Source organism: Spermophilus citellus (genome assembly GCF_964194105.1).
Source record: "Spermophilus citellus genome assembly, chromosome: 5".
Lineage (NCBI taxonomy): Eukaryota > Metazoa > Chordata > Mammalia > Rodentia > Sciuridae > Spermophilus > Spermophilus citellus.
This window is the reverse complement of record NC_138186.1, coordinates 47,246,947-47,271,616: the sequence shown is the minus strand read 5'-3', so window position 1 is coordinate 47,271,616 and position 24,670 is coordinate 47,246,947. Positions and strand designations below refer to the sequence as shown.

At 44.3% G+C, this 24,670-nt stretch overlaps 3 protein-coding genes across 4 annotated transcripts in view; all 3 read right to left on the bottom strand.

Annotated features, from left to right (window-relative positions):
* Positions 1-1,926, bottom strand: part of TNF (tumor necrosis factor) — a 5,353-nt gene extending 3,427 nt beyond the window's left edge. Inside the window, exon 1 of the mRNA XM_081294200.1 lies at positions 1,908-1,926. The gene's annotated coding sequence lies outside the window, so the exon portion shown is untranslated. The remainder of the gene's footprint in view (positions 1-1,907) is intronic.
* On the bottom strand, positions 1,220-13,338 carry LTA (lymphotoxin alpha). The gene is made up of 5 exons (XM_081294204.1): positions 13,214-13,338; positions 2,602-2,769; positions 2,099-2,206; positions 1,908-2,013; positions 1,220-1,665 (listed from the first exon to the last, which is right to left on the bottom strand). Exons 3-5 carry the CDS (start codon positions 2,195-2,197, stop codon positions 1,253-1,255), a joined length of 618 nt encoding a protein of 205 aa, XP_081150330.1. The 5' UTR covers positions 2,198-2,206; positions 2,602-2,769; positions 13,214-13,338; the 3' UTR covers positions 1,220-1,252.
* Positions 11,302-24,477, bottom strand: NFKBIL1 (NFKB inhibitor like 1). Of its 2 annotated transcripts, XR_014021942.1 has the most exons (5): positions 24,322-24,477; positions 23,646-23,922; positions 15,567-15,788; positions 14,401-15,381; positions 11,302-13,790 (listed from the first exon to the last, which is right to left on the bottom strand). XR_014021942.1 is itself a non-coding variant. In XM_081294155.1 (4 exons), the coding sequence occupies exons 1-4, from the start codon at positions 24,376-24,378 to the stop codon at positions 14,792-14,794; spliced, it is 1,146 nt and encodes a 381-aa protein (XP_081150281.1). In that variant the 5' UTR covers positions 24,379-24,477; the 3' UTR covers positions 13,926-14,791. The 2 variants fall into 2 exon arrangements, 1 of the variants encoding a protein (XP_081150281.1); XM_081294155.1 differs by lacking the exon at positions 11,302-13,790 and having other exon boundaries at positions 13,926-15,381.
* Between the last annotated feature and the right edge of the window lie 193 nt (positions 24,478-24,670).

Below are 24,670 nucleotides of genomic sequence, written 5' to 3'. Positions count from 1 at the left end.
CACAAACCCCAGGCCTTCTTCTTTCATTCTTATCTGGAATTCAAACTACTGGTTTCAGTCTTGCTTCCAAAGGACTTTGAAACCCCTGATTTTTTTTTTTTTTATTGAAGACTTCAGAGCTCTGATGTTGGCCATGTCTCTTCAGATGTCCACTATATTTCATACCTCTTAGTTCTGGAGGCTCTCCCACTCTTTAGGGCCCACGCATGGCCATGTCTTCCAGAGAATCCCCTTATTCCACCTCCCTAGATCTGGACATTCTCTCACCCTCTGGTATTGTAACTTCTCCCCAGAGGCCATCAGTGACCCCTGTTCCTAAGAAGCCCTACATGTGGCCATAGCTCCCAGACACCCTCTGAATACCACCCCTAAGGATCTTGTCCTCCCCGCATCATCACCATTTTTCTTTCCAGTTTCTCCCTCAATTCCCCTGCAGCAATCAGGCTGCCTGGCCCCTGTGAACAGGCTACAAATCCCTGGAGCTCCTGGGCCCCTTTATCTCCTTGTCCTGCCCATAGCCCCTGACACCTCTGAGACCTCTGTCTCTCCCTTCATTTCCTAGAGAGATCTAAGAAATTGTCCCCACTTCAGACAGACAGACATAAGCAGACAGCATTTCAGAGAAAAAAGAGGTTTATTTGGCTTTATCGAGGGAGCAGATGGCTCCTTGTGGGTATCTAGTCAGGCAGTGGCTGGCTTTTAGAGCCTTTCGCTTCCTTCTAGAGCCCCTTGGTCCCTTAGTCCTACTTTTCTCTCTAGGTGAGCTCTGAGCCAATGCCTTCTCACTCTCCATCTCTGGGGCCTGTTCAACTCTCTCTTCTAATGCCTTCATATTGTTCCCCTATCTCTATCCTCCATAAATAAATAACTTAATTTTCCCCTTCATAAATAGTCCCCCTTCCCTGCCTCTAGTCATCCACCCAGGCTGCCCCATGTATCTACTCCTCTTCCATGTCCAGGTCAAGGCCCCACCTAGACCATTGGGACAGAAGAAGAGCTCTGTGTTGGGAATTTCTAGGCAGGCTTGAAATCTTCAGTAGAATATCCAGGGTGCTTCAGGGAACTGTGGTCCCTGGAATGCCTGGAATTTCTTCTTTTAAAGCTTCAAGTGACTTGAGTGGGGAAGACATGAGGTGATGGTTGGAACGGGCACAGGAGAGGTGGTGGTGACCCCTGAAATGGTCAGAATGAAGGCAAAATGGAGAGAAGGACTTGAAACCAATTTCTTTTTCTCTCTGGATCTTTCCAAGTCCTACAGAGCAAAAGCCCCAAAGAAGACGCTGCTGGGACTGAAGAGCAGGTGGGAGATACCATCTGTGTGGGTGGACAACTGGTCTCCTCGGGTGAGCAGGAACACAGCCCCCTGGTATACTGAGCGCACCCAAGGTCCTTGTGGCCCTGGGCACACAGACTTCTGGGCGCTGAGGAGAGGCACATGGAAGGGGTACTGGGAGGAGAAGAGCTGAACCTCATGGGCGAGGTAGAGAGGGGTGGAGATGGCCTTGGAGGAGCAGCCTTCCCCAGAGAAAACCACCTGGGAGTAGACGAAGTAGAGGCCACTGGTGGGGACCAGGAGGGAATTGTTGCTCAAAGAGAAGCCATGGCGGAGGAAGGCACGGTCCGTGTTGGCTCTCCAGCGTAGAGAGTTCTGCATGCTAGGGTCTCCTAGGAAGAGCCACAGGAGGTGGGGGAGGAAGGGTCAAGGATCTACATTAGAGGTCTCCACCCTGAGGAAGCAAGTACTAAACAATTGAGTTTATAGGGGATGACTGGGGAGAAAGAGGAGTAGGCTCTGTCTTTAGTTGTAGGGGAAGCTGCAGGGAAAGATGGGGTGCTACTTGGGTCCCTAGATGGGGGTAGGAGGGGAGCGGGGGGCTGCATGTCTGGGAGGTTGGGTGGAACTTTACCAACAAGGTGAGCCGCAGGTTTGAGGGTGCCATGAGCAAAATGCTTCTGGGGGTGCTGCTGAGCAGCCCGGGCAGCTGAGGGCAGGAGGCCAACACCAGGGAGTCCCTAGGGGAGAACAGAGTTGAGAGGGCTCTAGGGATCCAAGCTGGGCTGAGCCACCCCTGCAGCCCCAATTTTCCTACTGCCTCACCTTGGCCCTAGGTGGCAGCGCAAGTAGCAGCCCCAGAAGCAGGAAGAGGAGGCGGGTGCCATGCACCCTTGGGAGGTATAGACGTCCAGGTGGTGTCATGGGGAGAATCTGCAGGGAGAGAGTGAATGGGGCGGGGCACACAGAGGAAGACAGACCTCCTGCCTGCCTGCCCTGCAAAGACAACCACCCTGAGAGAGGATGACAGAGAAGGGGACAAGACACAGGCAGGGAAATCCCAAGGTGAGCAGAGGGAGACATAAAAACAAAGAGAGACAGGAAAGGAACAAAAGGAGATTGCTGCAGAAACAGAATGAGTGACAGGTCAGAGAGAAAGAGAATGACAGATGGAGAGATAGAAACCCGGAACAAACCAAAACAAAACCCACCCCAACCAAGGCCCAGGCCCAGATAGGCTGGAGATCCAGGTGGGAAGTGCAGGAGGAGCCAGGGCTCAGGACCCAGGCAGAGGGGCAGCCCAAGGAGATGGAGCAGGAGAGTCCTACCTGGTGTGCAGGGCCCCTGGGCCAGGACGCTTGGGTCCCTTTATAGAGGAAGCGGCAGTGGCAGCGTGGCAGCCAGCGGGCGGGTTCTAGGCCGGGGCTGGGGCCTGGGGAAGCCCCCAGGGCTTAGAAGATGCTGCTGTTTCAGTCGAAGGCAGGAAAGGCTGAGGCCTGTAAGAGAACCGCAGGCTGGGGGCTCAGGCAACTGAGTTCTGGGAAAGGGAGTGAGGTCAGGGGAACTGGGGGCCAGGACTGCCCAGGAGCAAGGTCAGACCTAGGAGTTCCAGAGAAAGGCAATTCGGGGAGAAGAAGGGGGAGCCACTGGGGTGTATGCTGGGGGCCTGGTTCCCTGAAGAGCTATCATTTTGACACCTCTCCACCCTCCGCAAATTACAGGCTTCTTTCTGCCCATTTCCTCCTCTTATCCCCAGTGCCCCCCGCTGTCCTTGTCCCAAATGACTCAAGTCACACTTGTCCCAGGATGTATACTTTCCAGTCTTCTGGCAGGTGTCATATCAAGAAGTTCTATCATATAACCCCTTGCCTGGAACATCCTCATGTGTGCTCTTGTCCTAGTGAAAATATTAGTGGAGCCCCTTACACACTCCAAACTGTCCTGGTTTGGAAGATGAGGTGGTTTTTTTTGTTTGTTTGTTTGTTTTTAAGAGAGAGAGAGAGAGAGAGAGAGAGAGTATTCTTTTTAATATTTATTTTTTTTTCGGTGGACATAACATCTTTATTTATTTTTATGTGGTACTGAGGATCGAACCCAGCACCCCGCTCATTCCAGGCGAGCGCGTTTACCGCTTGAGCCACATCCCCAGCCCAAGATGAGGTTTTTAATTTAATTTTAATTTTTTGTCCCCTTACCCAGAGATGATGCTAGGCACTCATATATAATAAAGTCTCGACCCATTCTTGAAAGATGCCATCCATCTTGTGGCCACACGGATTAGATTTATATAACTCCAAATAAACACACACATTCGACTCAATTTGGCCAACAACTTCCAAAGTTCTCTATAGGGGGAGCTTCAGAATTCCACATTGGCTAGGCTTATGGTAACAACCTAGGGTCAGGTGGGATTGGCTAAGGGATTTGTCTGGAACTTGCATTTGTGGTATCAATACACTGTTTTAAGGAGGTGGCGCTGTAGCTCAGCGGTAGCATACTTGCCTAGCGAGTGTGAGGCCCTAGGTTTGATTCCCAAGCACTTACAAAAAATTAAAATTAAATAAAAAAATTAAAATCATCCAGGATTGTTTTCCATTTATTAATTTATTTTTTAGTACTAAGAATTGAGCCCAATCATACTAAGTACCATGCTCTACAATTGAGCCATACCACCAGCTGTTTTTCTTTTCTTAATGTATAACAGTGTACAATGAGGTGCTCCCCTCTGAAGTGTGCAGCTAATGAATGTTTCCATCAGTATATGGCCATGTAGTCACTACCCAGTTCCATTTTCCCAGGAGGTTCCCTTATGGCTTCTCCCAGTGCATATTCTCTAAAGACAATCACTCTCTGACCTCTAACACTATAGACTAGTTCTTTATGCTTTCAGTTGCATATAAATGAAATCATACAGAACTTATTCATTTGTGTTTGGCTTCTTCCACTCCACATTTTATTTGTGAGATTCATTCATGTGGTAGCATATATCAGAGGTTTTCTTTTTGTTGTTGTTGTGATACAATACTCTAATATATAAATATACTCTAATACATTGTGTGTGTATGTGTGTGTGTGTGTTTGTATGTGGTGCTGGGGATAGAACCCAGGGTCTCACACATGTTAGGCAAGTCTCTACCACTGAGCCATAGCCCAGCCTTTCAGTTTCTTTTTTTTTTTTTTTCTTCTTCTTCTTTTTTTTTTTTTTTTTGGTACTGGGGATTGAACCCAGGAGCACTCAACCAGTAAGCCACATCCCCAGCCCGTTTTTCATTTTTTATTTTGAGACAGGGTCTCCCTAATTTGCTCAGGGCCTCACTAAGTTGCTAAGACTGGCTTTGAACTTGTGATCCTTCTGCCTCAGTCTTCCAAGTGGCCTGGATTAAAGGCATGCGCCACCACACCTTGGTCAGTTTCTTTTTTTTCTTCTTTGCCTCACTGGAACATAAGCTCCAGGAGTGCCAGTACCTTGTCTCACTTTTTGCCACTATTTGCCTAGATCAAGGACCAGCACATAGTAGGCACTCAATAAATACCTATTAAATGAAGAAGGATAAATAATAAAGTAAATTGGACAAAGTTCAACTTTAGGTTTGTGGCTCAGATGGAACTTAGATTTAGAGTCAGATTTAAATTTGAGGTTAGGAATGGGGATAAGTAAGTTTCAAGAGTAACCATGGAAACAAGGTTGGGTTGCTTTAGAAGACAAATTTTATTTGGAGTTTTATTGATTGGGATGTGTTTGGATTTGAGGTTAGGGTTATCTTTGGGGTTAAGTTTGAGTTGTGATTGAGTTGGGTTGAGGTTGAAATTGGAATTAAACCCAAACTAGATTTTGAGGCTAAGTTTAAGTGGAAGGTTAATGTCATTTCAGCCTCATTTGGAGGCCCAGTGATTTCACTGGTACTCCACAGAGACCACTATAAAGGCTGTATTTCCCTGAGTTTGGGCACAAGACTCCAGTCATCAGCCTCCCACCCAGGGAAAGCCCCAAACCAACTGTTGGCTTCCCCAAGAAAGAAACTGAATTTCATACAACCTCTGAAACTGAGATTGAAACTAAGATTGGCATGTCTCAAGGAGCATCCTTCAGCACATTGCAAACTCCCGTGACACTGAGCCTCAGCCTAGTTCTTGCCCTTCCTTCCTCTCTGTCTCATGTCTTTTCATTCTCCTTGTCTTCTTCTTGCTGTCTCTGGATGTCCCAGTCTTCCTCTCTGGCCTAAATTTCTATCTTTCTTAGTGTTAATTGAAATACTGTTTTGTACTTCAATATGTTTTTTTTTTTTTTTTTCTGGCTGGAGTCTGTGGGCCCATTAGCTCATGCTATTAGAGAGGGAAATAACAGGAAGGAAAAAAAAGACCTCCAGGGAAAGAGGAACAAGAGAAAAGGAAAGGAACACGGGCTAAGAGGGAAACCAACAGTGACACAAGGGATTTTAATATTAAAGGAACAAGTGAGGCATGGTGGTGCATGCCTGTCATCCCAGCAACTGGGGAAGCTGAGGCAAGAGGATTGTAAGTTCGAGGCCAGCTTCCGTACTTTAGTGAGGCCCCAAGAGACTTAGTGAGACTCTGTTTCAAAATAAAAAATTAAAGGGGCTGTAGATGTGGCTCAGTGGTTAAGTACCCCTGGGTTCCATTCCCCGTACCAACTCCCCCTCAAAATAGAACACCACCACAACAAAACCCCAAAACAACTCCTGAATGTTGTGCCTGAGAACAACAATGTGCCCAGTGAAGAGCAGGAGAACTTTTAGCTTTCATCCCCACTAGCCCCAGCCTTGCTACAACCCTCCAGATGAATCATACCAGCAATGTCAGTAATGATAATATCTGAGTTGGCCAGCTGGTATTATCTTGATCTTACAAAAAATGAATAAAATTCTCTTCTGAAACTTGGGTTTTCTAAAAAATCTGTTACTTAACAAGCTCCGTGAAAACTGGCTCATGTACAAAATGTTCATATCAATGTTTTCCCCATCAGCTAAAACTAGAAACAAACCAAAAACCCATCAATAGAAGACTGCATTAGAGGGCTGGCCTTGTGGCTTAGAAATAACAATGCTTGACTCTCATGCATGAGGTCCTGGGTTTCATTCCTAGCACTGCACAAACACAAAGCAAAAACAAAAACAAATAAGGAAGGAAAAGAAAAAAGAAAAAACAAATAAGGAAGAAGAAATCAGTAAGTAGTGCTGTAAGATTATAAGACAGGATAATGTGGAAAGTAGCAGGGAACTACCTTTAGATACAGTAGTCAGCTCTGGGCATGGGGCACACAACTGTAATCTCAGTAACTCAGGAGGCTGAGGCAGGAGAATCACAAGTTTGACAAGGCCAGCCTTGGCATCTCAGTAAGACCCTGTCTCAAAATAAATAGTAAAAAAAAAAAAAAAAAAAGTTGGTGATATAACTCAATGCCCCTGGGTTCAATCCCCAGTACCAACAAAAAAATCCCAAACACCCCAAAATAAATAACAAACAAACAAACAAAACAAACAAACAAACAAAAAAACCAAGAGTTCAAGGCTCCTTCTCCTTATTTTATTTTTATTTATTTGTTTTTGGGGCTGGGGATGGAATCTACAGCTTCGTACATGCTAGGCAAGTGCTCTACCATTGAGCCACATAAATCCCTAGTCCTAAATGAAAGTTTGAGAGCAAAGCATTCCACATGAAGCAAACAGCTGAGGCAAAGGTGGGGAAGAAGGATCAAGCTGGAGGTATTGAAGAACAGTGAGGCTGCAACAGAGAGCAGGCAGGGAGGGGATTGGGTTTATGTTTTAAAATTTCACTGTGGCTCCTGTGTTTAGGCCAGAGAGCAAAAAATGAGGCATACCAGTTAGGAGGCAGTTGCAGCCATGTTGAAGAAAAGATGGTGGCAGCAGAATTCTAAGGGGGTGGGAGAACCAAAAGCTCTATTTTGAATCTACTAAGTGAAAGCCTTTTAGAATTGTAAGTGGCAGCTGGATACATGAGTCCAGATTTCAGGGGCAAGGTCAGAACTAGAGAGAGAAAACTGGGAGTTTTTAAATGCATGAAGACAACATTTAAAGCCACAAAACTGGGAGAGAAACCTTAACTTACATATTTGAATAGATTTCATAGAATGTTGTCACATAGATCAGAATATGTGGGCAACCGGAAGAGATACCATATTATGCATCTCCCTAAGACCCTGTTAAGATATACATGTCCTACTCAATAAATGCAATGTATCTTCCATAATGAATTCCATGCTGAATTCTTCCATAATGAATTCCATAATGAATTCCAATCTCCTGCTTCCATGTGCAAAACCTCCAGATTATCTTCTGAACCTCTGTGGATTCAGTTCCCTACTGATCTATTTCACAGTATTCTATGGAATACCTTATTTATTAAAATACTCTTTTTTTTTCAACTGGGGATTGAACTACCACTGAGTTGGTTGGCACTCTTCCATTGAGCTACATCCTCAGTCTTTTTTTTCCCATTTTTATACAGGTCTCACTAAATTACTGAGAGTCTCATTATTATGTTGTCCAGGCTGGCCTCAAATTTGTAATCCTCCTGCCTCAGCCTCCCAAATTGCTGGGATTATAGGTATGTACCATTATTCCGATTCAAATCCTCTTTCTTTTAATTTTTTTTTTTGGGGTATAGATGGACACAACCCAATGCCTTTATTTTTTATATGGCGCTGAGGATCGAACTCGGGTCCCCCCCATGCTAGGGGAGCCCTCTACCACTGAGCCACAATCCCAGCCCTTTCTTTCTTTCTTGTTGTGTGTATGTGTGCTACTGAGGCTTGAGCCCAGGACTTTGCCCATACTAGCAAGCTTTCTACTACTGAGCTACATAACCCTAACTCCTTTATTGCAATTTTGAAAGTATCTCCCTTTGAGTGCTGTGAAACCTGGTTTTCCCCTAATGATGCGACTGCTCTTTGGCGAAAACTGCTCTTTCTCTGACCCCAGAACTAGAAGAAGTGGGGCAGAGGAGACAGGTCTGTGTCCTCTGATCTCTCCTCTGCTTATGCTTTTGTTACCTTGTCCTCCTCTCTTGAAGCCCATGCCTTTACATTTGCCACGCTCTTCCTGTTGTCACAGCACCATCTTCTCCATCAACATCTTTACTGTTCTCCATCTAGCTCAGTTTTTCTCTCATCTTCTACCACAGTCTTCAGTGACTTCAAAACCACACAAATCGGGCTGAGGTTGTAGCTCAGTGGTAGAGCACTTGCCTTGCACACGTGAGGCCCTAGGTTTCATCTTCAGTACCACATAAAAATAAATAAAAATATTGGGGCTGGGGTTGTGGCTCAGTGGTAGAGCGCTTGCCTAGCACGTGCGAGGCCTTGGGTTCTATCCTCAATACCACATAAAAGTAAATAACATAAAGTATTGTGTCCAACTAAAAAATAAATATTAAAAAAATATTGTGTCCATCTACAACTAAAAATATGTGAAACCACACACAAATCAAAAAATAATATAAAATCAAACAACCTTCCCAACACAAATCCAGTGAATTGTATGCTCTAGCCACCCAGTTGTTCAACTTCCTCAACTATGACAGCTTTACCATTTGTTTTTCTGCTTCACTTTAACCATCCCTGAAAAGGGTTGCACTTCCAACCTCATCATCACTCGGATGATCTACCTTTCAGAACCTTGAACTCCAAATTCTTCTCATCACAACTGCTCACTTTTCCCATCCCTCCACCCACTCCATCAAATTCATTCTTCATTGTCATCCAGACCTCCAGCTTCTCTTCTTCCTTGTTGATTTTGTTCAACACATATTTCAGGGTCAGTAGTTCTAACTGCACACTCACTGGTGGTTTAGAATTTCTTACCTACCTGCAATTCTACCAAAAAGGCCTTGAAAAAATTGAGTAAACCCAAAGTTCTCATTTATGGGTCTTTCTTCTTGGCTGCCAAGAATTCCAGGAGAATTGTGTTACCATAAGGGGCTGCATTCCCAACGCTTTTTATTTTTCATTTTGAGACAGGATCTTGCTAGGTTGCCTAGGGCCTTGCTAAATTGATGAAGCTGGTCTTGAACTTTGGATCCTCCTGCCTCAACCCCCAAATCTCTGGGATTACAGGAGTGTGCCACTGCACCCAGTTTATCTATACTCCTTATCCCACTTCCTCTTCTCACATTTCTTAGATTTTCTGTACCTTTCTCTCTTCATGTGCTTTCTTTTCCTTTTATAAACATATTCAATTTTATTTCTTGAAAACAGATATAAAAACCCCTCCCTGGACTCTTTTTCCTTCAAATGTCCACTCCATCTCTCACCTTCCCTTTCTGTATGATGTCTCAAGACCCCTTGACTAACTGCTTTTTTCAGGAACTGGTAAAATTTTCCTCATCTGTTAAATTTGTGGGTAAAACTAAGAGATGATACTTAGCTGTCTTCTGTATCTGCTCCTCATGCTCCCTGCCTCCTTGGTCTCACCTCCCACTCATTCCTTACCGTATAATGATTTCTGCCTCTCTACTAAGTGGAAATTGTTTTCTCAAAATTGGTAATCATCTAGTTCCTGAACTCTAAAGCCCTTTTCAACTCTTACCTACCAGAACTTGAGGCCCCAGATATAGCTGCCCAGTCTCTGCTTGCGCATCTCCCTTGCCCTACTTTTGGGGTTGCTCTCCTACTCCCCTCCTCTTTTGGTTCCTCTTCCTTGATCACCCTCTTGGCTCTTTGGCCACTGCACCCTCTCTCCTGAGGATCCTATCCTTAAAGGTTCAACCTCTACTGGAAGAGAATGATGCCCAAACCTATCCCTCTAGCCCAAACTTTTGAGCGCTAGACCTGCTTGCTGGAAACTTCCACCTGAGTGTCATGCTGACCATCTCAAACTCAGTAGGATTTCTTTGGGCACTTACTTTACTACTCTAAGCAGATGCATCTCCATTATTTTATTATTATTATTATTTTTGGTAATGAGAAATTGAAACCAGGGCACTTAACCATGGAGCCATATCCCCAGCAAACACCCCCCATCCTTCCTTTCTTAAATCTTCAGATGGGGTAAAGAAGTTGCAAAGGCTGGCCTTGAACTTTTGATCCTCCTGCCTCAGCCTTGAGTCGCTGGGTTACAGGCATGTGCCATTATGCTCAGCTGGCACTCCAAGTTGTTACTTGTGTATTGTTTGTCTCCCTTGAGCACAAGTTCTTTTTTTTTTTTTTTGGACAGGGTCTTGCCAAGTTGCCCAGGCTGGCCTTGAACTTACCATCCTCCTCCCTCAGCCTCTCAAGTAGCTGGTATTACAGTAGTGTACCACTGGGCCTGGCTAGACTGCAAGTTCTTTGACAGTGATTTTTTTCATTTAAACGCATTGTCTAGCAGTTTACTCCTAATAGGTTCTTAATAAAAATGTATTGTCTGAAATTACACTCAGCCATGCTCTTGCTTTTTGGTTTAGGCCATCATTATCTTTTCAATCCCTCTGGCTCAAAAATTTAGAGTAAGATATCTAGGACTTCTTTCCTCATTCTCACCACCAATCAGCTTTCATGTCCTTTATTTATTTATTTAAAAACCCAGGAGCATTCTACCATTGAGCTACATTCCAAGTCCTTTCTATTTTTTGAGACTGGGTATCACTAAGTTGTTCAGGCTGGACTGGAACTTGTGCACTTCCTGCCTCAGCCTCCAGAGTTGCTGGGATCATATGCAAGTGCTACTATGTGCCTAGCCAGTTGTCATGTCTTAATATTCCCTCAACATTTATAAAACCTGTTCCATCTTTTAATGTCATTTGGACTTAAAAGAGAAAGAACACAAGTTTGGGAGTCAGATGAGCTTAATGCTAATTCCACCACTTTTTAGTTGTGTAGCTTTGGACAGGTTTCAAAATTACTTATTGGCCTTAGTTTTTTTCATCTGCATAATGGATTCCATCATCTGCCTTTGGACAGATGTTGGTGGTGCAGGGGCAGGAAAGTATGTTTGATCCCTTTTCTTACCCTTCTTAAGGGGCATCACCCACACTCATATAAGACAGGAAAAAAAAAAAAAAGGACAGGTTAACAAGGGAAAAGCATAACAAATTTATTTAATCAAAATTTTACATGACACCAGTGACTTCAGAAATGAAGATGTAAATATCAGGAAAAACTGTCCATTTTTATGCTTGGAGTTGATGAAGAAAAATGAAGAGCGATTAGTAGAAATGTGACTGGGTAAAAAAGGGTATGACCTGATGGACACAGAGCAGGAAAACTCAGCAGGCCTGTTCAGCTTCTTGTTGGCCCGTGTGGTATTCCTGTTCTTGGGTTTGGGGCAGGAGCCCTCTGGAATGAGGGTCTCATGATTCACTGCCACAGGATTTCTTTATGGCCGGCTCTTACACAAAAGGGTGTGTGTGTGTGTGTAGGCTTGAATAATATTTCTTTTTTTTTTTTAAAGAGTGAGAGAGAGGGAGAGAGAGAATTTTTAATATTTATTTTTTAGTATTTGGCGGACACAACATCTTTGTTTGTATGTGGTGCTGAGGATCGAACCCGGGCCGCATGCATGCCAGGCGAGCGCGCTACGGCTTGAGCCACATCCCCAGCCCCTTGAATAATATTTCTAAGTTTTTACAGCTGGCTTTGTGGAAGGATTCTAGTTTCTATGACCCATCTTAAAGGAGAGGAGTCTGGTTTTTATGACTCACTTTAGCAGTACGACAGGACAAGAGAAAGGCAGAGAGCCTGGCTTCTGAAGCCTATTTCCTTCAGTTCGAAGCACTTATTCAGCATGCCAAAGCATCATTCTTTGGAGTATTGTGATCCGAGCCCCCAACAAGATTACTGATGGTAGGAAAAGGGCTGGTTAACACCTTGCCAGTATTCAAAAAGGCAGTGATTTTCTTTTTACTACTGTGTGCACTTCCACAGCGCTGTCCTGATCCCCCTGTTCACAGCAGTTCTCAAAAGCCCAAATTCCTAACCTTGGCCTTCTGTGGCCCTTTCTTCACCACGTGCTTCCTCATATGCTGCTTCTACCTCAGGACACTCATCTTGTCCTGCACATACCAGGCTTTCTGACTTCCCAGTCTCTGGTCAACTACTTTGTTTGCCTCTGAAGCCTTTCCATAGCTCTTCACCCACTGAAACCCCATCTGTTCTCTGGGGCCTACTCAGATGTGCTCTCCATCCTGTGTTTCCCTTTTCTATATCCAATGTGCCCTACTGTAAAGTTTACTTGGCCTGCCTTCAACCAGTCAATTAATATTGGTCTGTTCCCCTATGGGACTTCAAACTTGAAGTAGCGTTTGTATTTCTTTGGGATACATCATACTCATCTGTTCTGCACTGAACAGAATACTTTCCATATCCTTTTCCTAACATAACCCAAACATAGCCTCACCCCAATCCACAGACCGACCCTCTTGAATCTCACTAGTCTCATTCTCAACCCCATTTCTCAAACTGAAACCTAATGCATCTTCCACTGATACCAACTCCTAGTTCCAGCTTGAGAGCAGGGATACACAATCTTGCACCTCCCCAGTGTTTCTCAGTAGGCACTGAGTCACCCCTGGGGGATCCCTGCGGCCCCTCCCAGCCCCCACAGTGGTGGACAGGATGCCTGCTACCTGGCACCAGGGGGTCAGAGGAAGCCAGGGCCTCTAGGGCTCAGTATTTTTATCAGCCTAGGAAACAAGAGACATAGAAACGGAAATCATGTGGTCAGAGAAAGTGAACAGCCCTCATCTCAGGGGAACCCCCATCAGGGCTGGGGGCCAGACACCAGGGAGGGATGCTGAAAAGAGGGAGGTCTGGGGATCCATGTGTCAGGGGTTATCTTGCTTTGGTTTTATATAACTCTGTTCAGAGAAGATGATGATGTACTTAAAAACTAGAGATATCTGAATAGAAAAACAAATGTGGACACCAAAGTTCTCTCTCAATTGCCAGCTCAGGGACCCTAACCCCAACTCCCCCCAACTACAAACCTGGGCTCTTTGCATGCCACTTCCGAAATCTCTGGTCTGTGAGAGGAACCGGACGCCTGGGTTGCTCACAGTTCGAAGTCTCTTCTCTGAATCACAGCAGCTTCCTCTCACAGGATCTTTCTCACCAGCCTCTTCCCCTCCTGTCCCAGGACATTGGCCTGGTTCTCTAAAGCCTTGGGCCTCTTCCTAACTTCAGGTTTTCTATCTTCTCCAGGGTCTCAGGCCCATCCCATGTCCCCAGTGTCTTCCTCTCCCTATCCTTTACCACCCTCCACTTGCATTCCTAGGATCTCTTGTGTAGACCTGGGCTTGAGTCCTGATGATTAAGTTTTTGACTGGAAAGATTTTCATGTGGACATGCACATACCAGTGCACATCTGTACTTTTTTCCTTTCAGTCCTGCCCTTTCTTTCTTCAAGTTCTCAGTTGTGTTCTGGGCGACAGCAGTTGGGTTAGGCCTACACTTCCTTATTTCCAGGAAGTTGGAGTAGGAGCCAAGTTTGAACAGTGGGAGAGATGGAGCCCCCTCTCTTCGTGGGAATCCTGAGTCCTCTTCCTCCATTCCTCAGAACCTCAACTATGAATTTTTGCAAAAAGAGATGTTTATGTGACAGACCAAGCCTGAGCTGCTCAGAGATAAGACTGGGTTTGGGATGGGGCAGAAGTTGGATGGAAGAGGGCTCCACAGGAGGGACAAGATTAAGAGGCTTGAGGGCAAAGCTAGCTGGGAGCTCAATAGCCCATCTAGCCATAGGGGTGGATCTCTGGTTGCCCAAGAACAGACAACCCAGGTTACATAATTTGGCTCTTTCCGCCTCCTTCCGCTGCATCTAATTTTAGCAACCGAAATTCCCTCCCCCACAGGGCTTTTCCTCCATCCATCCTGCTTCTCTCTTCCACCTTCGGTCTCCTCATGGTCCCCAGCCCTAGCTGCCCCCTACTCGCTCTTTCAGTGACTCAGCAAAGGGAAAGCCCTGTGTTAGGGGGAGGGGGTGTCAAGTGGGGAGAAGGATGTGGTTCTGCTTGGTTAGCTGGGGGTGGTGGTGGTGGAGGGAAACTGGTTTTGTTCCCTTTTTTGGCCTATGTTCACATCTGTTTCTCCAGCCACAGAATGCAGAGTGGACAGAACCCCAGTGTAGGGAGCAGAGTGATGAGGCTGGGGTAAACTAGGCTTTCTGAGGGCTGACCTTGAGAGTAGGCAAGCAGAGGGCTTCTGGTCTCCAGCTGATGGCACATATCAGTGCGTGCGTGCTTGTTGCAGTTGTGTAGGAGCTGTGGGTTTCGGCTGGCGGGTGGGAAAGGAGATGTCATGGGTGATGAAAACCATACTGATGGAAAAAGGCAGAGGAGACTCTGGGAGTGAGACGTGGAACCAGGTCTTATTAGGAAATGGCAGAGTCAAGAGCAGCGGTAGAGGCCCATTTGCCACCACCCCCGCTAGTTACAAGTTTCGCTCCCACCCATATCCTCTCCATGTGGCATGTGCCTCTTCCTTTTGCGTCCCCATCCCTGACCTTACCCTTCCTCCTGCCCACCCCTGAGCCTGCATCCCCACAGTTTCTTGTTCTTTCACTAGAGTTACTTGAGGGCTTCTGCATGGCGATTGAGGGCCTGAGAAAGGGCTGTCACAGTTCCCATTACACGACCCAGCTCCCAGGTCTCAATCTGGCTCCGGAATCGCTGCAGGAATCGGTCAGGGTGCCAGCGAACCTGCTGAACCCTCAAGTACCTTCTTAGAGCTCCCTGTTCCTCCAATGGGGGGCCCCTGGCCACCAGGGCTGCAGCCATGGCCTCCGGGTCCCCTCCCCCAGGGCAGGGCCAGGGCACGTCGCCAAAGCGCCAGAGGCTGCCCCTACCCACCCCTCTGGGCTGCTCTGCCCTGGGCCCAGCCCTGGCTGGCTCAGGCCCTTGGTCCCCTTGAGCCTCCTGGGCCCTCCTGGCTTGGCTCTCACGCAGTTCTTCTTCCTTGGCTCGGGCTCGCTCTCGGAAGAGACGCTGTTCTTCCTCCTGTTGTCGCCAGCTGTGACTGGAAGTCTCAGCTCTTGGGGGTCGGCAGGATCCCTCTGCTTCCCGCTGCTGCTGTTGGCGCTTCTGGGCATGTTCCCGGGCCAGGCGATCTGACCAGGCTGAGAAGGACTCGGGTTCCTGGGTCTCACGGGAAGCATCATCTGGTTGGGAAGGGAGATGGGATAGTTGAAGAAAGGCTGTGAGAAGATGATGGGGCAGGAGAGGCAAGGAAGTATGGTGGGGGCGGGGGGCAGGCAGAGGAACCCAGGGTGAAGCGTTCATGCAGGGAGACTGGAAAAATGACCGATAGGGGAAGAGTAACTGTGGAAGGCGATAAATTCCTCACCTTCAAACCTCCCAATGACCTCCTGCCACTCATCCTCCAGCTCGCCTTGCAGCTTCTGCCTCCATTCCCGCTCTTTGGAAGCCTCATCTTCTTCCTCCTCTTCAGCAGAATCCCATGGGGGGCCCCAACCCAGAATTTGCCCAGGAGTCTCCCCATCCTTATTCTTTATTCCCATGGCAGAGGGACAGCGACTCAGCAGTGGTAGGAAGAAGTCTGTGTAGGCTATGGGTGGGGAAAAAACAGCAGAAATTAGCAAGGACTCCAAACCTCAGCAGGACCTCAATCTTGGAATTATGCTAGTCACTCATACTCCCTTGGTTTAGCACAACAGAAAGGATGGCCCATCTGGATGCCTCTTGAGTATTAGGAAAAAAACATCCCTGACAAATATTCACTGTTAGTTTACATGCACTATAAGACTGATAGTTTAAAATGATCTGACCTGGGTTCCCACAAACTATTTTGGTGGGCTCAGAGTTCTACTGTGTCAAATGACATTAAAAAAAATTTTTTTTTGTAGTTGTAGATGGACAGAAAGCCTTTATTTTGTTTATTTTTATGTGGTACTGAGGATTGAACCCAGTGCCTCAGGCATGCTAGGCAAGTGCTCTACACTGAGCTACAGCCCTAGCCCATCAAATGACATTTTTGGGATCTGTCTCTAGCTAGGGTTACATCAAAGTCCTTTCACTGTATTTTTACTTTTGGCTTGAAAATGCTGTCACTACATATCCCCTGTTGTGTTTCTCACCCCAAATTATAGATCAGACTGGCAAAATATCTGAAAGCCCTATTCTGTACCACTATAAATACACAACTATATTTCACATCACTTTTTTGTTATTAAAGCAAGTTTATTTATTTATTTATTTATTTATTTATTTATTTTTTTATTTTGCAGTTGTGGGGATTGAACCCAGGGCCTCTCACATGCTAGGTAAGCACTCTACTACTGAGCTACATCCCCAGTCCCTCATATCACTTTTTAATATATTGAATAAAATACATGTTTTCAGGGTAATTTCTCTCAGCTAGCCTTCCCCAAGAGACAACAGAAATGAAGCAAAGGCCAGCAATGAGTTGATCCAGGAGCCAGGCAGATGGCACATACCTGTAATCCTAGCCACTCAAGAGGCTAAGGCAGGAGAAGCACAAGTTTGAGGCTAGTCTGGGCAACTTAGCAAGATCCTATCTCAAAATAAAAATAAAAAAGCTGGAGATGTAACTCAGTGGTAGTAGAGTGCTTGCCTAACATGTGTAAAGCCCTGGGTTCAACTGGAAAAAACAAGCTCTTTCCAAATGACTATTCACCTAAGGCAGTGTAAGGGGCCTAAGACACAGAGCCTCTCTCAGGAGCTGGTAGGAAGTAGAACAGGGACTGACATTCCCAAGCATCCCTTTCCCTGAACCCTGACCTCACTACCTATGTTCCAGGGCGAGTAGAGTGCAGTGCTGCTTGTTTCACTCCAACCCAGGCGCCCTATTCTGGGACAAGCTCACCTTCTGTGGCCACCAACCACCTCTTTTGCTCAGAGGACAAAGTGAGGCAGCCTCCCTTCCTGTGAACCTACTTTTTCCTAGGGTAGGAGAAATGGGTCGGCAGGCCTTACATCTTTATTTGGTGGTGCTAGAAAGCACTGCTTCCCTGGCAGAAGGATGGCACAGGGAAAGGATTGACCTGTCACTACCAGAAAGGCAAGGAAACATATGGGTCCATCTTTGGTTAGCTAAGGCCCCCAAACTACTCAAACTATATCAGGGCGAGGAGAATGTGCACTTCTCCTTAGTATTGCTGCTGTGACCTGTCACAAGCCCTCTTGACTTTCCACCCAGCAAGTACTTGGTCCTGTCTCTCAACTGCTTATTCCCACCAGGGCTCACTGCAGGGGTGTGTGTGTGTTCCTTAGACTTGCACTTTTTTTTTTTTTTAAATTCATAGATTTTTCTTTTTTCTTCTTCTTCTTTTTTTTAATGGTACCAGGGATTGAACTCAGGGGCATTCAACCACTGAGACACATCCCTGGCCCTATTTTGTATTTTATTTAGAGACAGGGTCTACTGAGTTGCTTAGTGCCATGCTGTTGCTGAGGCTGGCTTTGAACTCACAATCCTCCTGCCTCAGCCTCTTTAGCAGCTGGAATTACAGGAATGTGCCACTATGCCTGGCTAATTCATAGATTTTTAAGGAGTAAGGCTTCCAATTAGAAAAACATGATCAGTAAAATATGTTACAGAATATCTTACAATCACTATAAATGATGTTTGTTTGTGAAAAGAGCTGGCTACAAAACTGCTTATGGGATCTGATAACTGTTAAAAATAGAGAGAAAGACACACACACACACACACACACACACACACACACACACGAGAGAAAGAGAGAGAGAGAGAGAGACCGATCAAGTTGGGTGTATGCCTATAGTCCCAGCTACTCAGGAGGCTGGAATAAGAAGGATCATTTAAGCCCAGAAAGACCAGCTTGGGTGACATAGTGAGAACCCATCTCTAAACAAACAATTTAAAAAAAGAAAGAAAAAAAAAAAAAGAGAGAGACAAAAATCATATAATTGAAGAAAACAGACTGGAAAAAATAAGTAAAAATTCTTATCTCTGGATAGTAAGACTACTGGGTTTCCTTCCAATTTTATTTAATTGATATTTTAATGTGAAAGGGCTAAGACTAAATAGAAAATTTCTTTACTTTTTAAAGAAGGAATAAATAAGAGCTACTAACAGTTTATTGCTAAATTATAGCTATTAACAGTTTCCAGTCCTGTCTTGGTGTACATTAATGCATACATATGGTAAATTTACTCAAAGATATGTGAGCCACACTATGCATATTATTTGACAACTTTTTTTTCATTTAACATCTCATTCATATTTTTCCACAGGAATACAAAATTCACTTCATTCTTTTTGATGACTGTGTAGTTAGTGTTCCACTGTGTGTATAAAACAAACAAATCTCCTCACCCCTGAAAGACTTTGTTTTCAAAACTATTGTTTTTATACATATATCTCTGGGGACTTGTTACAGTATTTGCGTGGGATAGATTTTCAGAAGTGGAATTTCTGAGTCAGTCAAAAAAATGTGCAAAACAAAAAAGAAAAGGAAAAAAAGCATATATGCAATTCTGCTAAATTGTTTTCAATATTTGTTTGTGCCAAGAATACATAAATAAGCCTGTTTTCCTTTGCCAAAAATGTTATCATCTTTCCTTAAAATTTATTTTTAATTGGTGCGTTACAGTTATACATAAAAGTGGAATTCATTGCCTCACACATGCCACAATCCCAGCCCCCCAATTTTAATTTTTTATTTTCAGACAGGGTCTTGCCTTATTGCTGAGGCTGGCCTCAAACTTGCAATCCTCCTGCCTTAGCCTCCCAAGTCACTGGGATTACAGGCCTGCACTACTATGCCTGCTACATCATCATTTTATTTTTAAAGAAATAAAACTATCACAGATAAAGCTGACTTTCTTTGATACTGCCTTCTAAGTTTTATTTATGGGAAGGGGTTACAGAATCTATTTAATTATTTATTTTTAAATTTACATATACACACATACACACTTTAGTTGTTGACAGTTTTTAAGTTTTTAAAAAGTTTTTAAAAAGTTTATTTATTATTTTTTAGTAGTAGTTGGACACGATAGCTTTATTTCACTTATTTATTTATATGTGGTGCTGAGGATAGAACCCAGGGTTTTGCAAATGCGAGGAGAGTGCTCTACTGCTGAGCCACAACCCCAGCCTCAAGTTTTTTTTTTTTTTTTAATATTTTTATCTTTTAGTTGTAGTTGGACACAATACCTTTATTTTATTTATTTATGTGTGGTGCTGAGGATCGAACCCAGGGCCTCACACGTGCTAGGCAAGAGCTTTGCCACTGAGCCACAACCCCAGACCCAACCCCAAGTTTTAAAAAAAATTTTTTGTAGTTGTAGATGGGTAGAATGCCTTTCTTTCTTTATTTTTTAGTTGTAGTTGGACACAATACCTTTATTTCACTTATTTATTTTTATGTGGTGCTGAGGATCGAACCTAGTGTCTCACGCATGCTAGGCAAGCACTCTGCCTCTGAGCTATAGCCCCAGCCCGATAGACTTTTATTTTATTTATTTATAAGTAGTGCTGAGAATTGAACCAAGTGCCTCACACATGCTAGGCAAGCACTCTACCACTGAGCTACAACTGCAGCCCTAGAATTTACTTTTATAAGAAACAAAGTCTCACTATACTGTCTAGGCTGGCCCCAAATTCTTGGGCTCAAATGATCCTCCAAGTAGTTAGTACTGTAGAGGATCACCACATGCTTAGCTCTGGAATTTCAAGTTAGGTGTGAGGTAGGACTCTTTTTTTCTCTAGATAAGCCAAATGTTTCAAAATCATCTATTAAACATTTTATATTCTTCTAGCATTTGAAATGCCACATTTATCATCAATTTATCAGTATAGATCAATGTTTCCCAGTGTTCATTAATTAATATGTTGTACATCCATACTAGGAAAAATAAACATGAAAAACTTTTGTGGAATAAAAAATTTACTTTGTCTTAGTGATGGAGGAACTTGCTCCTTCCTTATCCATAAAAAGGCATGATTTCTACCTTACAGGTACAGACATACTAACTGGTAAAAAGAATGCAATGTTTTTCTTTTTTATGGTGCTGGGGATCAAACCAAGGTTCTTGCACATACTATCAATGAGCCACACCCCAGCCCTGAACACAATTTCTAAAAATGCAAGTATCACAAATGGGCAGAGTAGTGTGTGCTTATTATCCCAACTTTTTGGGAGACGAAGGTGGGAGGATCATTTAAGCCCAGAAGCTCAAGACCAGCCTATTTAAAAAGACAAAAAAGTAGTATCAAAATTTTATACTGAGTGAAGATTAACTGAGGCCCAGAGCAGGAAAAGGTAAAAGTCAGTGAGGTAGTCAGAGAGAGCTTCAAGAAGGAGGTGGGGCTTGAGCTGGTAAGGGAGGATAACACTTAGCAAAGTGGAAATTAGGAAAGCAACATTTAAGAGACAAACAGATTTGTGAAAGATGTGTTTAGGGTCATTGAAGACAGAGCCACATAGCTGGAGTCATGGGTCTGTGGCTAGGCAGCAAGAGGTAAGGCTGGAAAGGCAAGTGGAACATAAACCGGATGCTCAGTCATTGTAAAATGGGGTCAAAGCTTGTTTCTACTGCACAGATCAAAGTGAGTAATTGATGTTGAATGTCTGGTAGTATGTTAGCACACAGCAAAAGCAGTGAATGTTATATTTAAAAAAGAAGAAACAGACTGGCTTTGAGTTTTATTCATTTTGTAAAAGACTGAGAAAATGACCCCCTGCTTCTCAGTGTTCACTAATTCTTGTTCTATGTAAAGGATGGTTATTGTTTCATTAAGGTGTGTTTACTTAGGGGGTAATCTGGCAGCTAAGACCACTTTCCCATTAAGTGACGGGTTCTAAAAGAAGTCATCCAAAGCCTAAAAGGTAGGAGCCCTTCACTTGCATCTTACTGGGTATAACTCAGCCAGCTGTTCCAGCATGAACTGGAGCATCCCTCAGACTTAACATGGGAATTAAGGGAAAAAAATCCTGGCAGGGGATTATGGGCCATTTAATCTGTTCAAAGAAGATCCTTTCAGTTTACTAAGGCAAGTGGTTTCTAAAGTAGTTGGCTGGATGAGAAGGGCCTTCTAACACAGGTATTAGAAGGCCACCTTGTGGCAGAGCTGGCAAGGGACTGGGGGAAATAAATCCTGAGATGATACCAAGTTACGGGAGTGAAAGCGGTAGCCCCCCTTTAGAATCCAATCACCTCACAGCTATGAGATTTCAGGCTAGTTCCTAACTTCTGGGCCCCCCTTTCCTCATCTGTAAATTGTATAATATCAATCTTACATGCTTCTTAGAATTCAGTATAATGAAGGAAATGTCTACCACATCATTACGAACATTTTTATTACTCAAAAAGCCTTAATGAATTATATAAAAATAACATACATATCATTTAGGGGGTGTCAAAACTGCACCAAATGTTTGGCTCACTTACTCATCACAATTCCCATTTTAGAGAGGCAAATTAGGCTCAGAGGTTATGTTGCACGTCTCTGTCCTCCGTAGAGCTGAGATCTATCTGGAAGCAGCTCTGCCTTGTGGTAGTCTGCTTTGTTGCCTTCCAAAGCCCTGCCTGTTACAATATCAGCCAGCCAGTTAGATACCTGTACTTGGTAAGCCTCCCCTCTTTGTTTTTAAATTAAAAACAAACAAACAAAACAAAAACAAAAAACAAAACAAAACATAACAACCAAGTCGGTTTGGAAGCACATGCCTATAATCCTAGCTACTTGGGAGGCTGAAGCAGGAGGATCACGAGTTCAAGGCCAGCCTGGACAATTACAGTAAGATTGTTTCAAAATAAAAGCTGGGGATATAGATCAGTGGCAAAGTCCCCTGTTCAATCCCCAGTACCAAAAATAAAATAAAATAAAAAATTAAAATATACCAGCTATCACTTGATATCCTGAGAGGATACCAAGTTATGGGGGTGAAAGCAACTTATGTTAAGCAGAATTAAAGGGAATTTAAGACCGTATGGGAGGGCTGGGGATGTGGCTCAAGCGGTAGCGCGCTCGCCTGGCATGCGTGCGGCCCGGGTTCGATTCTCAGCACCACATACAAAGATGTTGTGCCCGCCGATAACTAAAAAATAAATATTAAAAAATTCTCTCTCTCTCTCACTCTCTCTCTTTAAAAAAAAAAAAAAATAAGACCGTATGGGAGAAGAAGGGGTTCCTGTACATACCTGGAAACCTGAGGATGGAAAAATAGCAAATCAAATTAAATTAGCATTGTTCATCTGAACATAGAGGCTTTCCTCTTACTCTAGAAGGAAATCTCTAGATGTAGAAAGGGGTTTCACCTTTGATTTTGGTAAGCTATATTGCTACAGAGCTGTTACCACTGCAACTGCAATATAAACAGGTTCCACGTCTGTATCTCTCAGGATCAAAGGTTTTTCAAAACTCAGATGTTTTGAGATTTGATAGAACTGATCTCAAAATACATATACTGTAGATTAGGTATCCCAGGGGAGTCTGGGCAGCCCTAGTAACCAAACACATCAATGTTTCTGGTATGAAATCTCTGAATATTGACATCAGTGGGATAAAAAAAATCAGAGATAGCCTCACTTTAGTTCGGATTAGGTTTTTGTCACCAAATGAGTTTTGGTGGCAAACTGATAAAAACTTGTTCCCAGAGTGTTTCTGAGGTTCAGAATTGTGTGTAAGGGAGTATGTACTTGTTGATAACAATAGGAACAACCACTACCAGCATCTACCAAGTGCTTATCATGTACCAGGCATTCTAATTATGCATTATGTTGATTGATTCTCAAAATATACATCACAGCCTGAATATGAATGTGGGCGTAATCACTATATAATTCCATAATGTATAACACAAGACACTACATAATTAGGCTGCTTGGATTACAATCCCTGTTCTACAAGTGAATAGCTGTATAAGTCTGGAAAATGATTTAACTTCTCTGTGCCTAGTTTCCTCATCAGGAAAGTGGGGTAAAATATCCATACTTATTACCTTGTAGAGTTATTGTGAGGATTAAATCAGTTACTTTATGAGAAATATAGGGTACACAGTAAAGGTTGTTATTTTAATTCTGCTCATTGGCAAACTAAGCCTCAGGACAATTTAATAACTGAATACACAGCTATTAAGTGTGCAGCTGGGGATTTGAACTCAGGCAATCCAACTTCAAAGCCTACCTTCTATTCTATTTTTGTGCTAAACACAACCAGTCAAGAAACAAAGTAGCTACTAAACTGCAAAGATGTGAAATTCGAAGAGTAGTTGCTGTTTTGGGAATGCCAGGCTCTTTAGACAATGGTATTTCAGTAATGTAAAGGCACAAACCATCGCCACACGCCAACCTTGTCAGTTGCCTCCCTAGGTTCAACTGACCAAATAACTAGCTTGTTTCCCAGCTACTAGTTGGCCTTCACTTCTGATGACCATCACTCATGACCTTGTTCCCCACGAGGCTGACTCACCATCGGGGCCCTGGCGGGCAGCAGCGTGCAGCGCCGTGTCCCCATGGCGGTCCTGGTGGGCAGGGTCAGCCCCAAGGCGAAGCAGCAGGCACAAGGCAGGAGCATCATGGCGGGCACAGGCCCGATGCAGTGGTGGGGGCTGCCCAGCATCCACATCAAGGCCTGGGTGTCGCTGGAGAAGGGCCTGGGCCCGAACCAGCCGTCCTGCAGACAAGTAACGACGGAAGCGACGCTCTCTGCGTTGACGGCGGGAAGTGGAGGCCATGGAACTCTTGGGCTGAGAAAGAAGGGAAGAAAGGCAGCAGTCAGGACTCCAGCCTTGGCTGGTCCCTCCCCCTCCATCTCAGACATTCCCTCTTTTCTCCTTTTAGTTCCCTGTTTCTTTTCACAGCTCCAGTAAAAAATGAGGCCTATTGTACTCTTATCCTTTACCAGATTATAGGTTCGAAAAAAAATTTTGAGTGGGGTTAGGGTCACAGATTTAACTTTTTTACGTAAAATTTGAGAAAAAGATGCATAATTGCTTTAAGGTTCAAAAGCCCAGGTAAATTTAATATTTGTTTATAATTGATTTTGAAAAAACGAATAGGGCCTGATGGTGGAAATTTTATCAGGAGAAACTTGAATTTAAAAGTCACAATTTCCAATAATGATCTAGAAATTGAATATAATGTACCCGGCAAACAGATGTAGAGGCTTCTTCCTCTGGGACCTGGGGGGAGGGGTTATTCATCAGACCAGCCCCCCCCCGCCCCCCAAGTACCCCCAGAGCTGTAGGCCCGAGGCCTGTGTTTAAGACGCTCCGAGAAGGGAGGCGGGAAGGGCGGAGACACTCCAGGCTGGCGGAAATGGCGCAAGCACAGACGAAGGTTTAGGGCGGAAATGAACTGTAAGGCGCATTGTCGGAAGTCGTTCTGCCCCGAACCGGTAGTTACTCGGTTATGCCTCCGGAGGGAACTGGGAACTTAAGACAAAGGTTCCTCCATAAACCGGAAGACAGGATGAGAAGCCGAGGCAAAGGCGGG

What these genes read in the sequence shown, in the direction of transcription:
- NFKBIL1 (XM_081294155.1), bottom strand. Translation starts at nt 24,378, where the DNA reads ATGAATAACCCCTCCCCCCAGGTCCCAGAGGAAGAAGCCTCTACATCT. An exon ending in CCTCTACATCTGTTTGCCGG is followed by an intron (nt 23,923 to 24,321) that starts GTACATTATATT and finishes CTTCTTTCTCAG; the next exon opens with CCCAAGAGTTCCATGGCCTC. An exon ending in GGTCATTGGGAGGTTTGAAG is followed by an intron (nt 15,382 to 15,566) that starts GTGAGGAATTTA and finishes CTTCCCAACCAG; the next exon opens with ATGATGCTTCCCGTGAGACC.
- LTA (XM_081294204.1), bottom strand. Translation starts at nt 2,197, where the DNA reads ATGACACCACCTGGACGTCTATACCTCCCAAGGGTGCATGGCACCCGC. An exon ending in CGCTGCCACCTAGGGCCAAG is followed by an intron (nt 2,014 to 2,098) that starts GTGAGGCAGTAG and finishes GTTCTCCCCTAG; the next exon opens with GGACTCCCTGGTGTTGGCCT. An exon ending in ACCTGCGGCTCACCTTGTTG is followed by an intron (nt 1,666 to 1,907) that starts GTAAAGTTCCAC and finishes GGCTCTTCCTAG; the next exon opens with GAGACCCTAGCATGCAGAAC.